At 43.1% G+C, this 23,077-nt stretch overlaps 1 protein-coding gene across 4 annotated transcripts in view; it reads right to left on the minus strand.

Annotated features, from left to right (window-relative positions):
• Positions 1-75: 75 nt before the first annotated feature.
• Positions 76-23,077, minus strand: part of LOC143815938 (aldehyde dehydrogenase family 3 member B1-like) — a 33,731-nt gene continuing 10,729 nt past the window's right edge. For 3 of the 4 annotated variants that reach the window (XM_077295774.1, XM_077295759.1, XM_077295765.1), the window contains exons 7-11: positions 15,129-15,210; positions 14,573-14,959; positions 12,894-13,060; positions 5,183-5,282; positions 76-605 (exon numbers count right to left, since the gene is read on the minus strand). In XM_077295774.1, the coding sequence (XP_077151889.1) occupies positions 409-605; positions 5,183-5,282; positions 12,894-13,060; positions 14,573-14,959; positions 15,129-15,210 (933 nt within the window). In that variant the 3' untranslated portion in view covers positions 76-408. The remainder of the gene's footprint in view (positions 606-5,182; positions 5,283-12,893; positions 13,061-14,572; positions 14,960-15,128; positions 15,211-23,077) is intronic. The other variant, XM_077295783.1, reaches the window with a different exon arrangement.

The raw sequence follows: 23,077 nt of genomic DNA on the forward strand, positions 1-23,077 counted from the left end.
TTTGACACATGGGGGGGGGGGGGTCTGACTGTTTTCACGTTAATACATGGGGACAATATCAGAACTCAGAGTTGATGAGATCATATAAATAGTTTAATTAAAATACATTATTTAATAGTACATAAGCAAAATACAAAATCCTTTAACATTTTATTCTACAGGCCCAATAAGTAACGAGCACAAAGAGCCAAAGCAGATCAGTGAAAGATACACAGCGATGTGGTTTGCTTTTCCCCATGCATGTGTACGGAGCTTTGACACCGATTAAAATCATTTATGCCACAGACACATTGCCAATAATCAATACGGGTAAAGGACTGACATTATACATTGAAAAGCAGTAACATTCACATGCCTACATAGGACACTGAATGCAGCCTTTAGATAAAGGTGGGCTATAAAAGTCTTTTACAAGATGTGGCACCAGCTGCTTGTTCTGGAGAGGGATGTGGCCCACTGCATGAGACGTAGCTGCTTCTCAGCGTATGGAGGGTAGCGCAGGTAAGTCACACATTCAATGGCAGTGCTGCGCAGTAGACAGGCACGGCTGTGAGAGAAGGCGTCAAAGCTGAACTTGCCACCATAGATGCCTACACCACTGTTCCCTAAACAAATCATAAGCAACAAATGGAAACTAAAATTAAGGCAATCAATAACAAGTCACAGTTTAAAGGGATTGTCCACTACTGGAAACTCAACAGCTCCTCTGCCCATCGTTAAAAAAAAAAAAAAAATCACGTTTAGTTTGCTCCTGGCCCGGCACCATTATGTCACATGGCTGCTGCAGAACAGTGGAGTTGATTGGCTTCAGATGTCACATGAAATATCACATGACTGGAGACAGCGCTGCAATTGGAGGAACTATGCTGGGCCAAGAGGCTAGTGTGCAGTTTTATGATGGCCATAGAGCAGTAAATAAGGGAGTGTCCATTAGGCTGGAAACAGACCACTGAATGGCATCTGATAGGAGAGATATGCTAATGACCCTCGGCTACAACTATTCGGCAAGCGCGAGCCGAGCGTCAGTGCTCAGATTGTCTGCCATGAGAGGATCGCAGCACAGCATAGACAGAGAAAGTTATTCATCTCCTTCATTACCCTTCTCAGCGTATATCGAACGCATAGCAGTCGGCCATGTTATACACTAGTGTGACCTGGCCCTTAGTGAGCAACTCTTAATGTATCAAATAATTACAAAATCATTTTAAAAAGCATTTGTCAACTAGATTTATTTAAAAACGGCCCATTTTCTAAACAATAATCCCATCCTCCTCGGTTAAGACAGTAGCTGGCCTAAACCGCCAATTTCCTAGCTTTCTCCATTTGGGATGGAACATGACACTTCAGCCACCTAACACCCTCACCAGAGGAAGAAACCAGGGGACATCAGTGGCAATGTGGGAGAGCAGCTGGTGCCAGTAGATGAGCAAGGTTTTTATCTATATTAGAACCTTCATGGGTCCATTTTTACTGGAATGAAATGTAATGGACAACCCCTTTAAAAGATGATCAACAAAATGTTGCACAAATGACCCCAACAATGAAATATGGCAATTTAATTAGACTAACTTGTGAAAACATGGATACATTTCTTATAGTACCTGCTAATAAGAGAGCAAAATTCTGGCTTTAGGCCGGAGCCACACTAAACATATGAAAAAATAAAAAATAAATAAAATCAGTCCGAGTCTCCCTGCCGAGAGTCACACGAGTGTAATCCAAGTGTCATGTTACTACAATCTGATTTTTCACACCTAGCATCCGAATGCAGTGCGATTTAAACATTTACATAGAGAATTTCTCTGTCATTTACAAATAGTTTTTGAAGGAAATATTCATCAAAACAAATTATATTTATTAGATAGCATAAAAGCCAGCAATTCATCTGCCGTGTACAGTAAAAGGACAGGTTAGAATAGAATAGATATATACACATAGAAAAGGTAGATACCGTATTTTTCGGACTATAAGACACACTTTTTATTGCAAAAATGTGGAGGAAAATGGGGGATGCATCTTACAGTCCAGATGTACCGCCTCTAGCTGTGGTGGGGAGGTGGGGGAGTGGTATCAGCAGAGCAGCGCCAGTGCCCACTGCTAAAGAGAAATGAATATTCACTGCATTCGCCATCCATGGGCGTGGAGAGCAATGAATATTAATTTATCTTTAATTGTATTCTGGTATGCATGGCCCCATCAGAAAACATTTAAAAAACAAACCATTATACTTACTTTCCCGGCGCACCCTCGCAGCATCTTGTTCCGGTGCCAGCAGCTGCTTTATGTTTGTAAGCATGGCAGGGACGTCATGCACTGCTTGCAAGCAAAAGGGCAGCTGCTAGAATACTCACGGCTTTGCACAGCGGGACTGTGCGCGCGTAGAGCAATGAGTATGAGTATTCATTGCTCTTTAAACAGCAAGCACAGTGTCAGCCGGAGCCTTCCTGCAGCTACCGGGCAGTCACATGTGCTGCTACTAAAGGGAATGAATATTCACCAGCTGAGAACTGATGCTTTTAGGGCTGGGGGGGGGGGGGGGCAGTATCCATGCCTAGGCAGTTGTGAACTGATATTAAATAGCCTGGGAAGCTCCACGGGTATTACCTCCTTCTCAGGCAATAAACATCGCCCCCCCAGCCGTCGGCTTTCCCTCTGCTGGTTACGCCATTTTTTTCAGAAAAATAATCTTCTATTAATTAAATGTACAGTAAACTGCACACACCGTACTAATTGTATTTGTCACAGACATCTGAATATCTAACTATTCTATTTGTATTTACTGTATGCAAACCATCTCCTTTACACTACGCGGCTGCTGAATTGTAGGCTTTTCTTCCATCCATGTAAAAAATTATATATATATATATTTTTTTTTTTTTTCCCAGTTGTAAATCTTTATTCATTACATAGTGGAATGTGTTGAGAACAATGAAACCTAAAAATGATCAACGTAAATCACAACTTATATCCCACGGAGGTCTGGAGTTGGAATGATGCTCAAAATCAAAGTGGAAAATGAAAATGAAGTTAGAGGCTGATCCAACTTCAGTGGAAATGCCTCAAGACAAGGAAATGATGCTCAGTAGTGTATGTGGCCTCCACGTGCCTGTATGACCTCCCTACAACGCCTGGGCATGCTCCTGATGAGTCAGCGGATGGTCTGAGGGATCTCCTCCCAGACCTGGACTAAAGCATCCGCCAACTCCTGGACAGTCTGTGGTGCAACGTGACGGTGGATGGTGCAAGACATGATGTCCCAGATGTGTTCAATCGGATTCAGGTCTAGGGAACAGGCGGTCCAGTCCTTAGCTTCAATGCCTTCATCTTGCAGGAACTGTTGACACTCCAGCCACATGAGGTCCGGCATTGTCCTGCCTTAGCAGGAACCCAGGGCCAACTGCAACAGCATATGGTCTCACAAGGGGGTCTGAGGATCTCATCTCGGTAGCTAATGGCATGGAGGGCTGTGAGGCCCTCCAAAGAAATGCCACACCATTTCTGACCCACTGCCAAACTGGTCATGCTGAAGGATGTTGCAGGCAGCAGGTCACTCTCCACGGCATCTCCAGACTGTCACGTCTGTCACATGTGCTCAGAGTGAACCTGCTTTCATCTGTGAAGAGCACAGGGCGCCAATGGCGAATTTGCCAATCCTGGTGTTCTGTGGCAAATGCCAAGCTTCCTGCACAGTGTTGGGCTGTGACAACAACCCCCATCTGCGGACGTCAGGCACTCAGACCATCCTCATGGAGTCGGTTTCTAACCGTTTTTGCAGACACATGCACATTTGTGGCCCGCTGGAGGTCATTTTTCAGGGCTCTGGCAGTGCACCTCCTATTCCTCCTTGCACAAAGGATGAGGTAGCGGTCGCTGCCCTCCTACGGCCCCCTCCACATCTCCTGGTATACTGGCCTGTCTCCTGGTAGCGCTTCCAGCCTCTGGACACTATGCTGACAGACACAGCAAGACTTCTTGCCGCAGCTCGCATTGATGTGCCATCCTGGATGAGCTGCACTACCTGAGCCACTTGTGTGGGTTGTAGAGTCCGTCTCTACCACAAGTGTGATAGCACAACTAACATTCAAAAGTGACCAAAACATCAGCCAGAAAGCATATATATATTTATTTTTTTTTTGTGTGTGTGTGTTTGTCACTGACATCTGTATAGCTACCTATCCTATGTGTATATATCTATTCTAAAATCACAGAGTGACAGGTTACTGTATGCAGCACATGAATTACTGGCTTTTCAAAAGGACACCGGTGCGTAAAAAAATAAATAAATAAAAACAACAATACTTTTTAAGGACACATTAGAAAACCAAAATAAATTATGGTTATAAGTGATGTCTACAGCCCATGAGTCTGATGATAATTACAGTCAACACAATTGGTATAAATTCCTTCAACTTATATATAAAAAAAACAAAAAAAACAAAACCTGAACAAAGCAAAAAAAAGTGCTACATTTTCGTCATGGAATTTCTGGATGGTTGACAACCCTGATTGCGTATTCACTTTTGATCTGAGTCACAGATCAAAATGATTTAAGTCTAGGGATTTTTAAGAATCCGCGTGCTGTCAGGTTTTTTTTTTAATCAAATTTATAGAAGATATGCAAATTTTTTTTAGGTTTTTTTTCCCCTCTTTGGCTCATTATCAAACGTGGATGAAAATTAGTCTATTTGCCTTAGAAAAAAATTACCCTCTATGAATGAGGCATAAGGTTGCCCTTGAGTTTTTTGACACCGCATATTTTCACTGCTGAAAAAAAATAAACCCCACAGCAACGCTGTGTAAACTGACCTGTGGTGCATTTTTTAAATTAGCAAAATGTAAATTTCTCCTGCGAGTACACAGATTTTTGTGTTTGGACTCTCCCCATAGAATTGCATTAGATGCTGAAAATCTGCAGGTCAAAAAAAAAAAATGCATGTGTGTTTAGCGAGTTTCCGCAGTGGGAATGCACCAAACACAGATTCCTCATATGACTATCAGTTATTTCAAAGCCAAATACTAGGAAACATCAAAAACAAAGCAGTTAAATATAAAACGCGACTAAAATCAGATTTAAAAAAAAAAAAAAAAACACAACATACACAACCCAATAGATGAGAAATGCATCAAAAACTCAGTGTGGGAATGTAGACTTATTGTAGCAATGTTAAAGGTGTGTACTCACCTACCCCTCCACAGGGTAATCTGGTGTACAGACTGTGGACCATACTGTCATTAGCACAGAAGCTTCCACTAGAGGTTTTGTACAAAACTTCTGAAATCACCTGGATTCAGAGGGACATATGGTAAATACAAAGATCAGCTTATGAGGCTTAATAATGTTAATCTTAGCGATTTCTTATGGCATAGATGTTAAACTCAGGCGCGAGGGTCAAATCTAGCCAGCAGTGTAATTATGTTTGGGACAGAAGATACCATATGTCTACTAGAGCTGGCCCGCCAGTAGACAGCGCATACACAGCTAATACTACAAATCCCGCATTTCCGATCTCGCACTGTATACTAAACACCATGTAGTAACATGACGCACCTCCTGACCAACATTCACCTTAGCCGGACGCGTCCCTTCCTCTTCTCCCTCCTTCAGCACGCACTCCCCTTGTGCTCTCCCATACATCTCATGTATATTCTATTTTTTTTTTGTACATTGTTATGCTTTCCTTATGTATTGAGATCTTACCCTTTTTGTTCACTCCCCACCATTAACTGAATAGTTGGTGTGGTTTATATGCTTCTGATGTTTTCCACTTCCCTTCTTCTGATGTTCTCCACTTCATGCGAGAGTCACCACACCTTTTGCATTCCCATGTATATGTTCATCTACCATTCCCACTACCCTAACTTCTCCTGCAGTATTGAGGTTCTCCATCACTTAATCTTTGCTTATTCCAGATTCAATGTTTTAGCAAAAGAAAGTCAATTTTGTTTCCATATGAAAAAGGTTTATTGTTATATTTGGCGAGAAGGAACACCAATTATAGACAGGTTTTCAATAAATATCAATGGTGGCCTTCGACTGTCTACATTTTCTATTTTGGCCTATTGTGCATTTGAGTTAAACATCCCTGTCTTATGGCATCAAATTGTAAATTATGGACTAAAACAGAAGGAGGAGGATTACAATATGTTCTAGCAACTTATGTATCCTCTCGACTCCTGTAAAGGCTAAAGCCCCCAAACAGACAAGTTAGCCGACAGTCTAATGTATATTCACCGTGTCAAGTGCAAAAGGCAGACAGCACCGCCGGCCTCACTGGATCTGTGCGCCTTGAGTGCAATACAGATTAAAGCTGTGCCTTAGGATCTTGGGTGCTCCTCAGAAAAGAACGTGAATACTGTCCATCAAACAGAAGAAAAGTAGGTAGCACTCACCGATCATTAAAATTCCATCCTTAATTCAGTCACGATAAAAAATCATCATGGCCTGGGAGTGTGAGGGCAGGAGTGTGCAGGTGCTGACGACGGCAGTTTCGCGCTGGTATAGCGCTTCTACCGTCCCGTATAAAGGATAGAATTTTAAAGATTGGTGAGTGCTACCTACTTTTCTTCTTTTTGATGGACAGTCTAATGTACATAGTCGCCTCCCAGCTGATGATGTGGGGAAGGGAAGGATTAGGCCGGCATCACACTAGCGAGTTTTACGGACGTATGAGCGCAGAAAATACGTCCAGAAAATACGCATTGCACACGGCCCAATGATTCTCTATGGGACAGCTCCTATCTGACGTATATTACGCATCCATAATATACGGTATGTTACTGGAGTAGAAAATCGCAGCATGCTGCGTTTGTAAGCATATTGCGCAAAAAATCCGCCAATGAAACTATGGGGACAAGAAAATTACGGATTACACACGGACCATGCGTGTGACTTGTGAGAAATACGCAGCGGTGTTCTATAGAGAAGCCGGTAATTCAGTGCGGTGTACAGTAAAATCACACTGACAGAATAGAATATAACAGTGAGACACATATATATTTATATTTAATTCAGCGCTAGATAGCAGAAAAGCCGGTAATTCAATTGCCGGCTTTTCCTATCTCCTTCACAAACCCGACAGGATATGAGACATGGTTTACATACAGTAAACCAATTCAATATCCCTTCTTTTATTACATATTCATGTTTACTAATGTAACAAGTGTCTGTGTAAAATTTGGCGTCTCTAGCTATTAAAGGGTTAAATCCCGGAAAAAATTGGCGTGGGCTCCTGCACAATTTTCTCCGCCAAAGTGGGAAAGCCAGTGACTGAGGGCAGATATTAATAGCCTAGAGAGGGACCATGGTTATAGGACCCCCCCTGGCTAAAAACCATCTGCCCCCAGCCACCCCAGAAAAGGCACATCTGGAAGATGCGCCTATTCTGGCACTTAGCCTCTCTCTTCCCACGCCCGTGTAAAGGTGGGATATGGGGTAATGAAGGGTTAATGTCACATTGCTATTGTAAGGTGACATTAAGCCAGGTTAATAATGGAGAGGCGTCAATTATGACACCTATCCATTATTAATCCAATAGTATGAAATGGTTAATAAAACACACACATTATTAAAAAGTATTTTAATGAAATAAAGACACATGGTGTTTTAATATTTTATTATACTCTTAATCCACCTGAAGACCCTTGTCACCTGAAATAAAGTTAAAAAAACAAACAACAATATTCCATACCTTCCGTCATTCAGTCTTGTCCCACGCTGTAAATCCATCTGAAGTGGTTAAATCATTTTACACCCAGGAGCTCTGCTAATGCAGCCGCCCCTGGCTGTAAAACTTGGTGAATGAATGGAATGCAGGTGAACGTACTGTAGTTACCTCGAGTCGCGGTGATGCGCCCCCTGCTGGATGAACTCATATGAACTCGAGCGTGGGAAAATATTCTGAAAAGTTCCCAGGCTCGAGTTCATATGAGTTCATCCAGCAGAGGGCGCATCACCGCGACTCGAGGTAACTACAGTACATTCCCCTGCATTCCATTCATTCACCAAGTTTTACAGTCAGGAGCACAGCTGCATTAGCCGAGCTCCCGTGTGTAAAATGATTTAACCCCTTCAGATGGATTTACAGCGTGGGACAAGACTGAGTGACGGAAGGTATGGAATATTGTTGTTTGTTTTTTTAACTTTATTTCAGGTGACAAGGGTCTTCAGGTGGATTAAGAGTATAATAAAATATTAAAACACCATGTGTCTTTAATTAAAATACTTTTTAATAATGTGTGTGTGTTTTATTAACCATTTCATACTATTGGATTAATAATGGATAGGTGTCATAATTGATGCCTCTCCATTATTAACCTGGCTTAATGTCACCTTACAATAGCAAGGTGACATTAACCCTTCATTACCCCATATCCCACTGTGACGGGGTGTACGGCAGAGCAGGAAGGGACAACAGGCCGAGGGACGATCCAACGAGATTTATTAAAGCAGGGAGCGTACAACATCAAATATCCATAAAGTCCTTCAAGTTCACGAGAAGTCCACAATAAGTCCAAGTAAAGAAACAGATCTGGAGGTGCTTTCCAGTAATCCCGCACCCGATAAACGAAATAATAGTCCTTCCACGAGTCCCACAGAACAGATACGGGGGCACCTCCCGATAATCCTTGTGCCAGCTAACAAAGCAATAGTCCTTCCACGAGTCCAACAGATCCCAAAACAATCTCACGAATGACGAGATATGTCCTCAGCTCAAGTCTCGCCCCGTTCGCTTCCGCAGTCACAGATGGACTTGGGGTCTTGCCTCAGCTAAGAATCCCCACTCCTTCTCCTTTTAGGATCAACTCACATCTGATCTCAAAAATAAGAATGGATTGTCTGAGCTCCTGGGATCCGCCCATGAAGGGGGGTAGGGGTCACACCTTCTGTTCAATGGTTGGGTCCACCAGAAGATTCTATGCTGGTCGGCTCCGCTTAGTCTATGTAGTATGTACATTTGACTAGCCACCTGCTGTGAGGAAGAATGGCTATTCCTTCACTAGTTGACAAAGCTTAATTACATTAAAGCTTAGGGCTGCAAGTATTGGGGGAAGGAGACATTGTTACAGGTGACTCCCAGCACAAGAAAATACATAAATTACAGCTAATAGAAACCAGAGAACAGTTACATACATCAAATGGCATATTATTCAAATACAGGACAGGGCAAAAGTACACATCATGACACCCACCGCTACACGGGAGTGGGAAGAGAGAGGCTAAGTGCCAGAATAGGCGCATCTTCCAGATGTGCCTTTTCCGGGGTGGCTGGGGGCAGATGTTTTTAGCCGGGGGGGGGGGGGTCCTATAACCATGGTCCCTCTCTAGGCTATTAATATCTGCCCTCAGTCACTGGCTTTCCCGCTCTGGCAGAGAAAATTGTGCGGGAGCCCACGCCAATTTTTTCCGGGATTTAACCCTTTAATTTAATAGCTACAGCCCCCAAATTTGACACAAAGACACTTCTTACATTAGTAAAGAGGAATATGTAATAAAAGAAGGGATATGAGATGGTTTACTGTATGTAAACCATGTCTCATATCCTGTCAGGTTTGTGAAGGAGATAGCAAAAGCCGGCAATTGTATTACCGGCTTTTAAGCTATCTAGCACTGAAAATATATATATATATATATATATATATATATATATATATATATATATATATATATATATATATATATACACATATATACACACACATACACACACACACATATACACACACAGGAGAAAGAGAGAGAGACACACACACACACACACACACACACACTGTATATATGTTTTTTAGAATATTTGGGCCGATGGATCCATGATATGTCCATTTTGCAAGCCTGCGAGAAAAAAACGCCGCACGGAAGCCATAAGGATAACCCGCGGATAAATTTGTGCGTAAAAATCGTATCCTCGCATTGAATACGGAACAGTGTTTTGGGACAATTACTGCGTATTACGGCCATAAAAAACGGACCATATTTTCATACGCCTAGTGTGACGCCGGCCTTAGGCCTGTTGAATTTTAACTCCCCGGAACACAGTGTCTGAGCTCCTTCTTCCTGGTTCCTCTTTGCTGATGCCACTCATACATACACCAGGAAGTATAGCTAATGTCCCCCACAGAGAGCCAGGTAGAAGAATATGGCCGATGCAGCCAGTATCCGCGCGTATGCGCACATGTGGGGCAGCATTTGCTCTTGGAGAGAGAACTGTCAGCCACAAGTGAGAGAAGCCCCCCAAAATGTAAATGGAGATAGTGTAAAGGTGCACCCATCAGATGACTACATCATGAGTGCACTGAAGCCCCCTTATTTATATCATATGGATTAAAAAAAGTTATTTTCAGAAGCACCATCAGCAGGTACAGGGTTTGTATAATTGTTTATAAGGGTGAAATCCCCTGTATGACTGTATAGTTAGAATAACCAACATTTTGTGGGTAACAGACTCCTTAAAGCAGAATAACAGTCTGCACCATGGTGTTGATTTTTGACACTGCAAAATGGATCTGGCTATAGTTTTAGTGTATTTTCCCACCCATAAATTTTACTTAGCAAAATCAACTTGCGTTACCCAAGCATTATTTTTTATTTTTTTTTTGCATATTAGAACACCAGAGGACCCTCAAAAATAGTGGAATTCTGAAAAAGAATAATAATAAAAAGAAAAGTTGAATTTCACTAACAATTAGAGATGGACAATTGACACCACGGCAGAGTGGAAACCGATCTGAGATCGGCTAAACACAGATTAATTAGGCCAAGGTCAGCGCAGCCACTTAACTAGAAATTAATTGCAAATTGCTTGCCTTTTGTTAATGGATGTACCGCCATTAATAAACAGGCCATTTATAATTCATTGCTAATGGTACAGTAACCTTTATGAAGCAGTTACATTGTACCCCAGCCTTTGCAGCTTAGACAGCTATCAGTGTGCACACCAGTGTGTGCAAAATAGGAGAAGAAAAAAATAAAATAAAAAAAACCTCAGCAACATGCACTGATCTGGTACGATAGGCACATGTCTATAAACAGCAGATCCTGCGCTCGTCTACATATCAAGGTGGGGAGACAGTCACATTTACAATTTGAAACCGTCTTTACTAAGTACCCTGTGTTATTTATATGCACTATTGCTTTTTACTTATAGCAGGGTATATGTTTGTTTTGTTTCTATCTCAGGTTTTGTCTGTTTAATGGCTCCTACACGTTGCATGTATACCAGGGGTGTCAAACTGCATTCCTCGAGGGCCGCAAACAGGTCATGTTTTCAGGATTTCCTTGTATTGCACAGGTGATAGTTTAATCACCTGCAGAGAATGATTCCAGCACCTTGTGCAATGCTAAGGAAATCCTGAAAACCCGCATGGTTTGAGGCCCTCGAGGAATGCAGTTTGACACCCCTGATGTATACCAACTTATACTCCAGCTCATTTCTTTTGGTTTTGCTTTAGTTTCTTGCACTCCATGCATACAAGAGGGTGGCCTCTATTTCTTTCAGCTGGGCCTTGCGTTTATATAGCTTCCCATTGCTGGGTGTCCGTAGTCTGGTCCCAGTCCAGCTCGGCCCTTATTCACACTGAGGTAATTTTTGACACATGGTAAATGTTTTAATATTAGAGGTTAGGGCTGTCACGATTGAGTACAACTTGGCCATGGGATGGCTTTTACGTTTTTTTTTTTTAAATTAAAAACAGGTGTTTACTAAGTTCCCCATGTGATTTATATTCACTATTGCTTTTTACTTACAGCAGAGTATAAGTTCATTTTGTTACTTAGGTCACGACTAGAGATGAGTCAATTTGCTCGGGTTCCCTCTTATTTGAGTAAGTTGCAGAGGGAACTCGGCTTCCTGGATCGTGCCGGCCGATCAGCGCCGCAGCTGTAGGTGTCGCAGCTGTGTGACAGTCACATCACATGAATGGAGAGCCCAACAAACAGGCTCTCCATGAGACATTGACACAGCCGCGATACATGCAGCTGCGGTGCCGAACAACTGATCGACCGGCGTGATCCAGGAAGCTCATCTCTAGTCACGACTGACCAAGGTCGGGTTTAGACACGCAAGCTAAAATTCAGGCCAGACTGCCAGAAATTTGTTGAATCGGCTGAAAGTCCACTTAATCTGAATGGAGTTTTTGCAGCAGATTTATGGATTTCTTCTAGCTCCATAAAACAGAGTTTTTATGTAAATGAGAGAGAAATTTATGACCAAGGCTGGATTTGCATGTAGCATATAAAATATGCTGTGGAACCAGACTTACAAGGGAACCGGTGACTTACATGCAGCCTGATCTGTGGACTGCAGGGTATAGAGAAAGAAGCTGAACAGAATGATATATAGGTTTGCTGGAAAAGATTCATTATTATAAGACCTTAATCAGACATCCATTATTTTTTTTTTTTTTTTGGGGTGTATGTGGAAAAAGTGTGTGTTATCAGCATTTTGGATTTAAAAAAAAAAAAAAACCACAACACAAAACACTGTAAAAAAAACCAAAACCTGGCCATGTGAACAGCACCAGACTATAATGGGCACATGTTCTATCCAAGAAAAACATGTGAGCGCAACACGGACGTCTGACTGAGGTCCAACTAGTATTTCATTCATTGAAATACCTGGCGTTTGTATGCTCCAGCTCAGTGATTGACAGCTACCTCTGTGTGTTCATTCTTTCAGCGTTTAACTGAAACTTTTCCCACAAAAATGTATATCATTCTGATCTGCTCCCTCCCATTTTCAACATAACAGGTTCCCTTTAAAAAAAAAAAAAAAATTCAAGAATACATATTGCAATGAGTGACATCCACAGCAAAACCATGTCGCAGATCGCATACAATCTACAGTAGATATGCAGATTCTATTTGCATCGCATTTCATACAACTACTCTTACGTCTTACCTGTGCGTCGTTAGAGTAAACATACACAGCTAGGGGCCGATCTCTCTGGTTGATGAACTGGATTGCCTGTTCCAAAGAGTCTACGGTCAAGATGGGGAGGATCGGACCAAGAATTTCTTGTTTCATAACAGGTTCTGACTCTTTTACATCACTCAGAACTGTTGGAGCTAAATAATAGAATAGGTTTTTGTCCCCTTTTTATTCTTTACAGAGAAGATAACTCAGGATTACAAAAAAAAAAGGCAACAATACCAAATTTTTCATAATGACTAAATAATGGTTTTGTGGGTGAAAAAAAACAAACAAAAAAACAACAATGTTGACAAATAGGCAACTGCTCTTTAGGTGGTATATTTTAATCTAGGTAGTATATTTTAATCTATGTATTATATTTTAATCTAGACCTCCTTTAAGGTTGCGTTCACAAGTTGTAGCCCCAGTGTCTTTATTTTCTAGAAAATACCTTTAAAAAGGGTGGATTTGCACATCATGATTATGTAGTTGAAGTGCATTTTTCAACTTCTATTCATTCCAAATATCTATAACAGGGTCATATCATATGTGTATGATGCCCAGATATCTATCCACCCTGCCTAAAGTGTTCTTCTGGAGCAGACCGAGCCTTATTCGGTTCCACAAGCACACACTTTGGATTGAGTGAAAATGTATTTGGCCCATTCAATGAGGCTAGAGTTGAGTATATAGATTTTCGGGACCCTTGTCCTGCCAGTAGTCCATGGCTGGTGAACCAGAGCCTTATGAACTTCCTCCCACATTTGTCATCCCCAGCACCTGTTCCGATCTCATCTGTAGTCCCCCCTTGACCTCAAGCGTACATCGCAATGTAATGATGTGGAGAACGCCAATTAGAAGCTATATCATAGAGGCTGCAAGTAGTAAGAGTTTTGCACAGCTCTGGTCCAGAGGTCACAGATAAAGTGGCCATTGGAGCAGAGTTCTTAGGCCGGATGCCCACAATCCAGAACTAGCAGCGTTTTGGATGCAGTGTATGTTCGCTGCATCCAAATAGCTGCCTTCTATTGAACGCAGGTAAATCTACATGTGTTCACTGAACCGTACGGATTCACAGCATCCAATACATTCTCTAGATGAAATGTCTCTTGCGAAGACGCTAGTCTCCACAAGGGCAATTGACATGCTGCGGTCTTAAAGACATGTTGCATGTCAGTGTCCGTGGGTGAGCCACAGGCAACTATAGACGCATAGTGGACATTGGGATTTCTAGAAATCCCATCCACTATGCTGTAACAGCTGGGCACTACATAAATATGCAGCATCAAACCCACAGCAATTACTGATTGTGGTCATGTACCCTTAGAGTCTTTCTGCTCATCTCTAATGAGGCATCAGCATGTGTTCACACATACGTTTACCATGCACTTCTCAACGATTTTTCTTACTAGCTTGTGCAGTGGGAAGTTAAATCACTTTTTACTGAGGTAGGGCTGTGGATAAAGGCTGACCAAAGTAGTGCATCTTACCTGTGTCTATGCACTTAAGGCGAACTCTCCATTTTAAAACAGCCGCAGGACCACTGCTGATTACATTTGATTTCCTGCCCTTTGGCCATATTTGCCACAAGTGTACAAGGGAATGTTATGGATTTAGAATTCACGGACTTTTTAAAGTTACATTTAATGTCGCAACCTAGTCCTTACCAATATATCGCTCGCTCTCATCAGTCTGTCCCCCAAGGACCACCTGACCACAGGATAGAAAATCCTTCACTCTTCTATATTGGTCTAAACTTGCCATGCGCCCATAGTGCAGGGAATCTTGAGGATTTTTCCCGTAGAATTCATGGATGCATATTTCCAACTCATGGATTAGAGAATCTTGGACATCCACAGCACACAGAACATAATCTGGAGCCAGTGAGTTTTGGCCTGCATTAACAAACCGGGCCCATGCAATCCTACGAGCAGCCACTGCAAGGTCACACGTTTTGTCCACATAGCAAGGGTTTTTTCCTCCAAGGACCAAAGATACAGGTGTCATATGTTTGGCTGCCGCTTGCATCACCTGCCGACCCGTCATACTGTCACCTACAACATAAAGACCATACATGTTAGATGACTAAAGCCCTATCTCCTGAAATGTAGAATGGAAATTTAACTGCCATCACACTAGGCGTGTCTTTAGTAACCATCTTATTCTGCATTTCATTTTAGTATATTAGATTTGCCGAATCGTATTTCATATGCAAACAAATACCTATATAGAAGACATGGTCAAATTTGTGCTCCAGAATTTCCAGTAGTTCAATGTGTTGTCCGGATAGGAGCTGGTAACAGTTCTGAAATCAATAAATAAAATATTTGACATGTATTACACAAGGCCAGAGCAGAGAACAATAAATGTCATGAGAACCTAGGTGGGCTAGAAACACTGAAGACCTGTAACGTCAGGCTCATAATGCATTAACCAAATAAAAAGGTGTATTCCCACTATAAGCAGGCAGACTGAAAATGAAGAATGCCAAAAAAGATACAAAATTGGGACCAAGAAGCAAAGACCCGTAACTTATTTTTCCATTGACCTTGCCATATGAAGGCATGTTTCTTGCAAGATGAACAGGGTGGTGAGAGGGTGAGTGGCTGGGTTGGTTGGAGAAGATCTTGCAAGGTGGAATGTTGTGATTCGGTTCGTGGGCTCCCCCGGTGGTCTCTTGTGGTACTTGTGTCCTGCAAGCTTTGCTTTCTCAGTTCACCTGTTCCTATCAGGATGTGGGAGTATCCTATTTAACCTTGCTCCTCAGTCATTCTAATGCTGGCCATCAATGTATCCAGAGTGATTCTGTTGCATGTTCCTGCTCCCAGTTTTCTGCTCAGCTAAGTTGGACACTTTAGTCCTTAAGTCTATTTTTGTATGTTTTGTCCAGTTTGCACTTATGTGAATCTCTGCAGCTGGAAGCTCTTGTTGGGCTGAAATTACCACTCTGGTGTCATGAGTTGTCACATGAGTTAAGGTAATTTCAGGATGGTGTTTTGAAGGGTTTTGCAGCTGACCGCGAAGTCCTCTGTTGTATCTTTCTGCTATTTAGTTAGCGGGCCTCTCTGTGCTAAATCTGCTTTCATACTATGTGTGTCTTTTCATCTGCTCTCACCGTTATTATATGTGGGGGGCTGCTATCTCCTGTGGGGACATTCTCTGGAGGCAAGCCAGGACTGTGTTTTCTTCTACCAGGGGTAGTTAGTTCTCCGGCTGGCACGCGGCATCTAGAGACAACGCAGGAATGCCCCCTGGCTACTTCTAGTGTGGTGTGTAGGTTTAGCATCGCGGTCAGCTCTAGTTTCCATCACCCGAGAGCTTGTCCGTTTATTCTATGCTTCTGATGTTTCCTTGCCATTGGAAACCATAACAGTATGGCCAGCCCAAATGTTTAATCTATAGGCTGAAGCAGGAGAGAAAAGGAACTGTGTGAAACCTTTTTTTTTTTTTCCTTCCTCTGAAGTTGCACTCCAGCTCTAATTGCAGTCTCCTGTTTTCCTCTCCTCTTAACCCCTGAATGGCTCAGACTTTTATCTGTTGAAATATGGATCCCCAGAGTCTGGCTACCAATTTGAATAATCTTGCCTCTAAAGTTCAGAATATACAAGATTTTTTGTTACATGCTCCTCGGTCTGAACCTAAAATTCCTATACCGGAGTTTTTTTCTGGAGATCGATCTTGTTTTCTAAATTTTAAATACAATTGTAAATTGTTTCTTTCGCTGAGATCTCATTCTGCTGGAGATCCTGCCCAGCAAGTAAAAATTGTTATTTCTTTACTGCGGGGTGACCCCCAAAATTGGGCATTTTCATTGGCACCAGGGGATCCTGCGTTGCTCAATGTGGATGCGTTTTTTCTGGCTTTGGGGTTGCTTTATGAGGAACCAAATTTGGAGATTCAGGCTGAGAAAGCCCTAATAGCCCTCTCTCAGGGGCAAGATGAAGCCGAAATATATTGCCAAAAATTTCGAAAATGGTCTGTGCTTACTCAGTGGAATGAGTGCGCTCTGGCGGCAATTTTCAGAGAAGGTCTCTCTGATGCTGTAAAAGACGTCATGGTGGGGTTTCCTGCGCCTACTGGTCTGAATGAGTCCATGACAATGGCAATTCAGATTGATCGGCGTTTACGGGAACGCAAACCTGTGCACCAGTTGGCGGTGTCTTCTGAAGAGGCACCACAGAGTATGCAATGTGATAGCTTTCTGTCCAGAAGCGAACGACAGATTTATAGGCGCAAAAATCATTTGTGCTTCTATTGTGGAAATTCTACTCATGTTATATCAGCATGCTCTAAACGAACAAAGAAAGTTGATAAATCCTCTGCTATTGGCACTTTGCAGTCCAAGTTTATTTTGTCTGTAACTCTAATTTGTTCGTTATCTTCTATTGTTGCGGATGCGTATGTGGATTCTGGCGCCGCTTTGAGTCTTATGGATTGGTCCTTTGCCAGGCGCTGTGGGTTTGATCTAGAGCCTCTGGAAGTTCCTATACCTTTAAAGGGTATTGATTCTACACCATTGGCTAGTAATAAACCACAATACTGGACACAAGTGACTATGCGTATGACTCCAGACCATCAAGAGGTGATTCGCTTCCTTGTACTGTATAATCTACATGATGTGTTGGTGCTGGGATTGCCATGGTTGCAAACTCATAACCCAGTCCTTGACTGGAAAACAATGTCTGTACTAAGCTGGGGATGTCAGGGAAATCATGGGGACACATCTTTGGTCTCCATTGCTTCATCTATTCCCTCTGAAATTCCTGAGTTTTTGTCTGATTATCGTGAGGTTTTTGAGGAATCTACTCTTAATTCTCTTCCTCCTCACAGAGATTGCGATTGCGCCATAGATTTGATCCCTGGCAGTAAATTTCCTAAGGGTCGTCTATTCAATCTGTCTGTACCTGAACATGCTGCCATGCGAGAGTATATTAGGGAGTCCTTGGAAAAGGGACATATTCGTCCTTCTTCGTCTCCTCTTGGAGCGGGGTTCTTTTTCGTAGCTAAAAGCGATGGTTCTTTGAGACCTTGTATTGATTATAGACTCTTGAATAAGATCACAGTCAAGTATCAGTATCCTTTGCCATTGCTGACAGATTTATTTGCTCGCATTGAGGGGGCGAAGTGGTTCTCTAAGATTGATCTTCGCGGTGCGTATAATTTGGTGCGAATTAAGCAGGGGGATGAGTGGAAAACCGCATTTAATACGCCCGAGGGCCATTTTGAGTATTTGGTGATGCCTTTTGGTCTGTCAAATGCCCCTTCGGTCTTTCAGTCTTTTATGCACAATATTTTCCGTGAATATCTGGATAAATTTATGATTGTGTATTTGGACGATATCTTGATTTTTTCGGATGACTGGGAATCTCATGTTCAACAAGTTAGGAGGGTTTTTCAGGTTTTGCGGACCAATTCTCTGTTTGAACCTTTAACAAAGTGTGTTTTTGGAGTTCAGAAGATTTCTTTTTGGGGGTACATTTTTTCCCCCTCTTCTATTGAGATGGATCCTGTGAAGGTTCGGGCTATTTGTGACTGGACGCAACCGACTTCTCTTAAGGGCCTTCAGAAATTTTTGGGCTTTGCTAACTTTTATCGTCGATTCATAACTGGTTTTTCTAGCGTTGTCAGGCCTTTGACTGATTTGACTAAAAAGGGTGCTGATGTTGCAGATTGGTCTCCTGCTGCTGTGGAGGCCTTTCGGGAGCTTAAGCGCCGTTTTTCTTCTGCTCCGGTGTTGCGCCAGCCTGATGTCTCTCTTCCTTTTCAGGTGGAGGTTGATGCTTCCGAGATCGGAGCGGGGGCGGTTTTGTCGCAGAAAAGTTCTGATTGTTCAGTGATGAGACCTTGTGCGTTCTTTTCTCGAAAATTTTCGCCCGCCGAGCGAAATTATGACGTCGGTAATCGGGAGCTTTTGGCGATGAAGTGGGCATTCGAGGAGTGGCGTCATTGGCTTGAGGGTGCTAAACATCAGGTGGTGGTCTTGACTGATCACAAAAATTTGATTTATCTTGAGTCGGCCAGACGTCTGAATCCTAGACAGGCGCGCTGGTCGTTGTTTTTCTCCCGGTTTAATTTTGTGGTTTCATATCTGCCAGGTACTAAGAATGTGAAGGCGGATGCCCTTTCTAGGAGTTTTGAACCTGATTCCCCTGGTGATTCTAAACCTACGGGTATACTTAAGGATGGGGTGATATTGTCTGCTGTCTTCCCAGACCTGCGACGTGCTTTACAAGAGTTTCAGGCGGATCGGCCTGATCGTTGTCCGTCTGGTAGATTGTTTGTGCCGGATGAGTGGACCAATAGAGTCATCTCGGAGGTTCATTCTTCTGCGTTGGCAGGTCATCCGGGAATTTTTGGTACCAGAGATTTGGTGGCTAGGTCCTTCTGGTGGCCTTCCCTGTCTCGGGACGTGCGTACTTTTGTGCAGTCTTGCGATGTTTGTGCTCGGGCCAAGCCTTGTTGTTCTCGGGCTAGTGGGTTGTTGTTGCCCTTGCCTGTTCCTAAGAGGCCTTGGACACACATCTCTATGGATTTTATTTCTGATCTCCCTGTTTCTCAGAAGATGTCCGTCATTTGGGTGGTGTGTGACCGCTTTTCTAAGATGGTTCATTTGGTGCCCTTGCCCAAGCTGCTTTCCTCATCTGAGTTGGTGCCCCTGTTTTTTCAGAATGTGGTTCGGCTGCATGGTATTCCGGAGAATATCGTTTCCGACAGGGGATCCCAGTTTGTGTCCAGATTTTGGCGGGCGTTTTGTGCCAGGATGGGCATTGATTTGTCTTTTTCGTCTGCATTTCATCCCCAGACAAATGGCCAGACGGAACGTACTAATCAGACCTTGGAGACTTATTTGAGGTGTTTCGTGTCTGCTGATCAGGATGACTGGGTCTCCTTTTTGCCGTTGGCTGAGTTTGCCCTTAATAATCGGGCCAGTTCTGCCACTTTGGTCTCCCCTTTCTTTTGCAATTCAGGGTTCCATCCTCGTTTTTCATCTGGTCAGGTGGAGTCTTCGGATTGTCCTGGAGTGGATACCATGGTGGATAGGTTGCATCGTATTTGGGGGCAGGTGGTGGACAATTTGGAGTTGTCCCAGGAGAGGACTCAACGTTTTGCTAATCGCCATCGTCGTGTTGGTCCTCGTCTTCGTGTTGGGGACTTGGTGTGGTTGTCCTCCCGTTTTGTCCCTATGAGGGTCTCTTCTCCTAAGTTTAAGCCTCGGTTCATCGGTCCTTATAGGATTTTGGAAATTCTTTACCCTGTGTCTTTTCGTTTGGACCTCCCAGCATCCTTTGCTATCCATAATGTCTTCCATCGGTCATTATTGCGGAGGTATGAGGTACCACTTGTGCCTTCTGTTGAGCCTCCTGCTCCTGTGCTGGTTGAGGGTGAATTGGAGTACGTGGTGGAGAAAATCTTGGACTCCCGTGTTTCCAGGCGGAGACTTCAATATCTGGTGAAATGGAAGGGCTACGGTCAAGAGGATAATTCTTGGGTTACAGCTTCTGATGTTCATGCTTCTGATTTGGTCCGTGCCTTTCATAGGGCTCATCCAGATCGCCCTGGTGGTTCTTGTGAGGGTTCGGTGCCCCCTCCTTAAGGGGGGGGTACTGTTGTGATTCGGTTCGTGGGCTCCCCCGGTGGTCTCTTGTGGTACTGGTGTCCTGCAAGCTTTGCCTTCTCAGTTCACCTGTTCCTATCAGGATGTGGGAGTATCCTATTTAACCTTGCTCCTCAGTCATTCTAATGCTGGCCATCAATGTATCCAGAGTGATTCTGTTGCATGTTCCTGCTCCCAGTTTTCTGCTCAGCTAAGTTGGACACTTTAGTCCTTAAGTCTATTTTTGTATGTTTTGTCCAGTTTGCACTTATGTGAATCTCTGCAGCTGGAAGCTCTTGTTGGGCTGAAATTACCACTCCGGTGTCATGAGTTGTCACATGAGTTAAGGTAATTTCAGGATGGTGTTTTGAAGGGTTTTGCAGCTGACCGCGAAGTCCTCTGTTGTATCTTTCTGCTATTTAGTTAGCGGGCCTCTCTGTGCTAAATCTGCTTTCATACTATGTGTGTCTTTTCATCTGCTCTCACCGTTATTATATGTGGGGGGCTGCTATCTCCTGTGGGGACATTCTCTGGAGGCAAGCCAGGACTGTGTTTTCTTCTACCAGGGGTAGTTAGTTCTCCGGCTGGCGCGCGGCATCTAGAGACAACGCAGGAATGCCCCCTGGCTACTTCTAGTGTGGTGTGTAGGTTTAGCATCGCGGTCAGCTCTAGTTTCCATCACCCGAGAGCTTGTCCGTTTATTCTATGCTTCTGATGTTTCCTTGCCATTGGAAACCATAACAGTGGAATGAAGAAAGGAAAAAAAGAAGTGCAATTCTGACATTTTTGCTTGGGTTTTGTTTTTATGGTGTTCACCGTGTAGTGAGAATGATCTGTCAACAACTTTGTTCTGCAGATCAGAACCATTGCCTTTGCTAATGTTAAAATTCTATTAAAATATAGAAGCAGTGAAATGTTATAATTTTTTTATAAATATATCATCGCGCACCTGCTGTGTCCTGGGCAGACTGCAGCCGCCGAGACAGGAGCAGGGAGCAGCGCGGGCAAAAGGAAAGGTGAGGAGAGTGTTTTTTTTTTTTTTAACTGGACTGTGGGGCCATTATCGGGGGGGTTGGTGGGGGAGAGATGAGATGTGGGCTGTGCTGTATATACCCCTGTGTGGGTTGTGCTGTATATACCCCTGTGTGGGTTGTGCTGTATATACCCCTGTGTGGGTTGTGCTATATATACCCCTGTGTGGGCTGTGCTGTATATACCCCTGTGTGGGCTGTGCTGTATATACCCCTGTGTGGGCTGTGCTGTATATAGCACTGTGTGGGCTGTGCTGTATATAGCACTCTGTGGGCTGTGCTGTATATAGCACTGTGTGGGCTGTGCTGTATATTGCACTGTGTGGGCTGTGCTGTATATACCACTGTGTGGGCTGTGCTGTATACTACTACGCGGGCTGTGCTATATTATGCAGGCTGTGCTATATACTATGCAAGTTGTGCTATATACTATAGGGGGTATATTATATTCTATGGGGGAGGCCGTGTTATATACTATGTGGCTGTGTTATATACTATAGCGGGGGTATATTATATTCTGTAGGGGGGGCTGTGTTATATACTATGGGGGTATATTATATTCTATGGGGGAGGCTGTCTTATATTCTATGGGGGGCTGCATTATATATTATGGGGAGGTGGGCTGTATTATATTCTATGGGGGGCTGTATTAGATTTTATGAGGGATGATTGCATCATACTCTGATGGGGCTGCATTATATTCTATGGGGAGGTGGGCTGTATTCTATTCTATTCGGGGCTACATTAAATTCTATGGGGGGCTGTATTATATTTATATTCTATGAGGGGTGATTTCATCATACTCTATGGGGGGCTGCATTATATTCTATGGGGGGTACATTATACTCTGGGGTGGCTGCATTATACTCTGTAGGGTGGTGGCTGCATTATACTGTATGTGGGCTGCATTATACTGTATCGAGGACTATGGGGAATACGTTATACTATATGAAGAACTATGGGGTGCATTATACTATGGGAAGTGAATTGTACTACATGGATGACTATAGAGGTGCATTATACTATATGGAGCACTATGAGGAGTGTATTATGCTCTGTGGAGGACTGAGCAATGAATTTTAATATATGGAGGACTATAGGGAGTGTATTATACTATATGGAGGACTGTGGTGCACATTATAATATATGGAGGACAATGGGGTGTATTTTACTAAACAAGTAAAATGCTGCATATTCAGATTGATTTTTGTTCCGGCAAAAACATTGTTCTCAGCAGCACATCGCCAGCGTAAACTGTAGATGTGCTGCTGATAACATGACACTGTATGGTGATCTGTTAGTGATCGTTCTGTCCCATCATTCTTTCTCAGACGGTGGAAAGAGGCCGGGAAACAAGCGTTGAACAACTTCAGTATGGACGATCAAACTTATTTAGCGGCCTGAACTCAGCGCATGCAAATACAACCGAAATGCTTTTGTGTGATGTGCAATATGTTAGCATTTGGGGCCCCATTTTAAACTTTGCCTAGGCGTAGGGCCCCACTTTGCCTAAAACCGGTCCTGCCTACAAGTGTACAAAGATATTA

The sequence above is a fragment of the Ranitomeya variabilis genome, chromosome 1 (genome assembly GCF_051348905.1).
Source record: "Ranitomeya variabilis isolate aRanVar5 chromosome 1, aRanVar5.hap1, whole genome shotgun sequence".
NCBI classification, from domain to species: Eukaryota; Metazoa; Chordata; class Amphibia; order Anura; family Dendrobatidae; genus Ranitomeya; species Ranitomeya variabilis.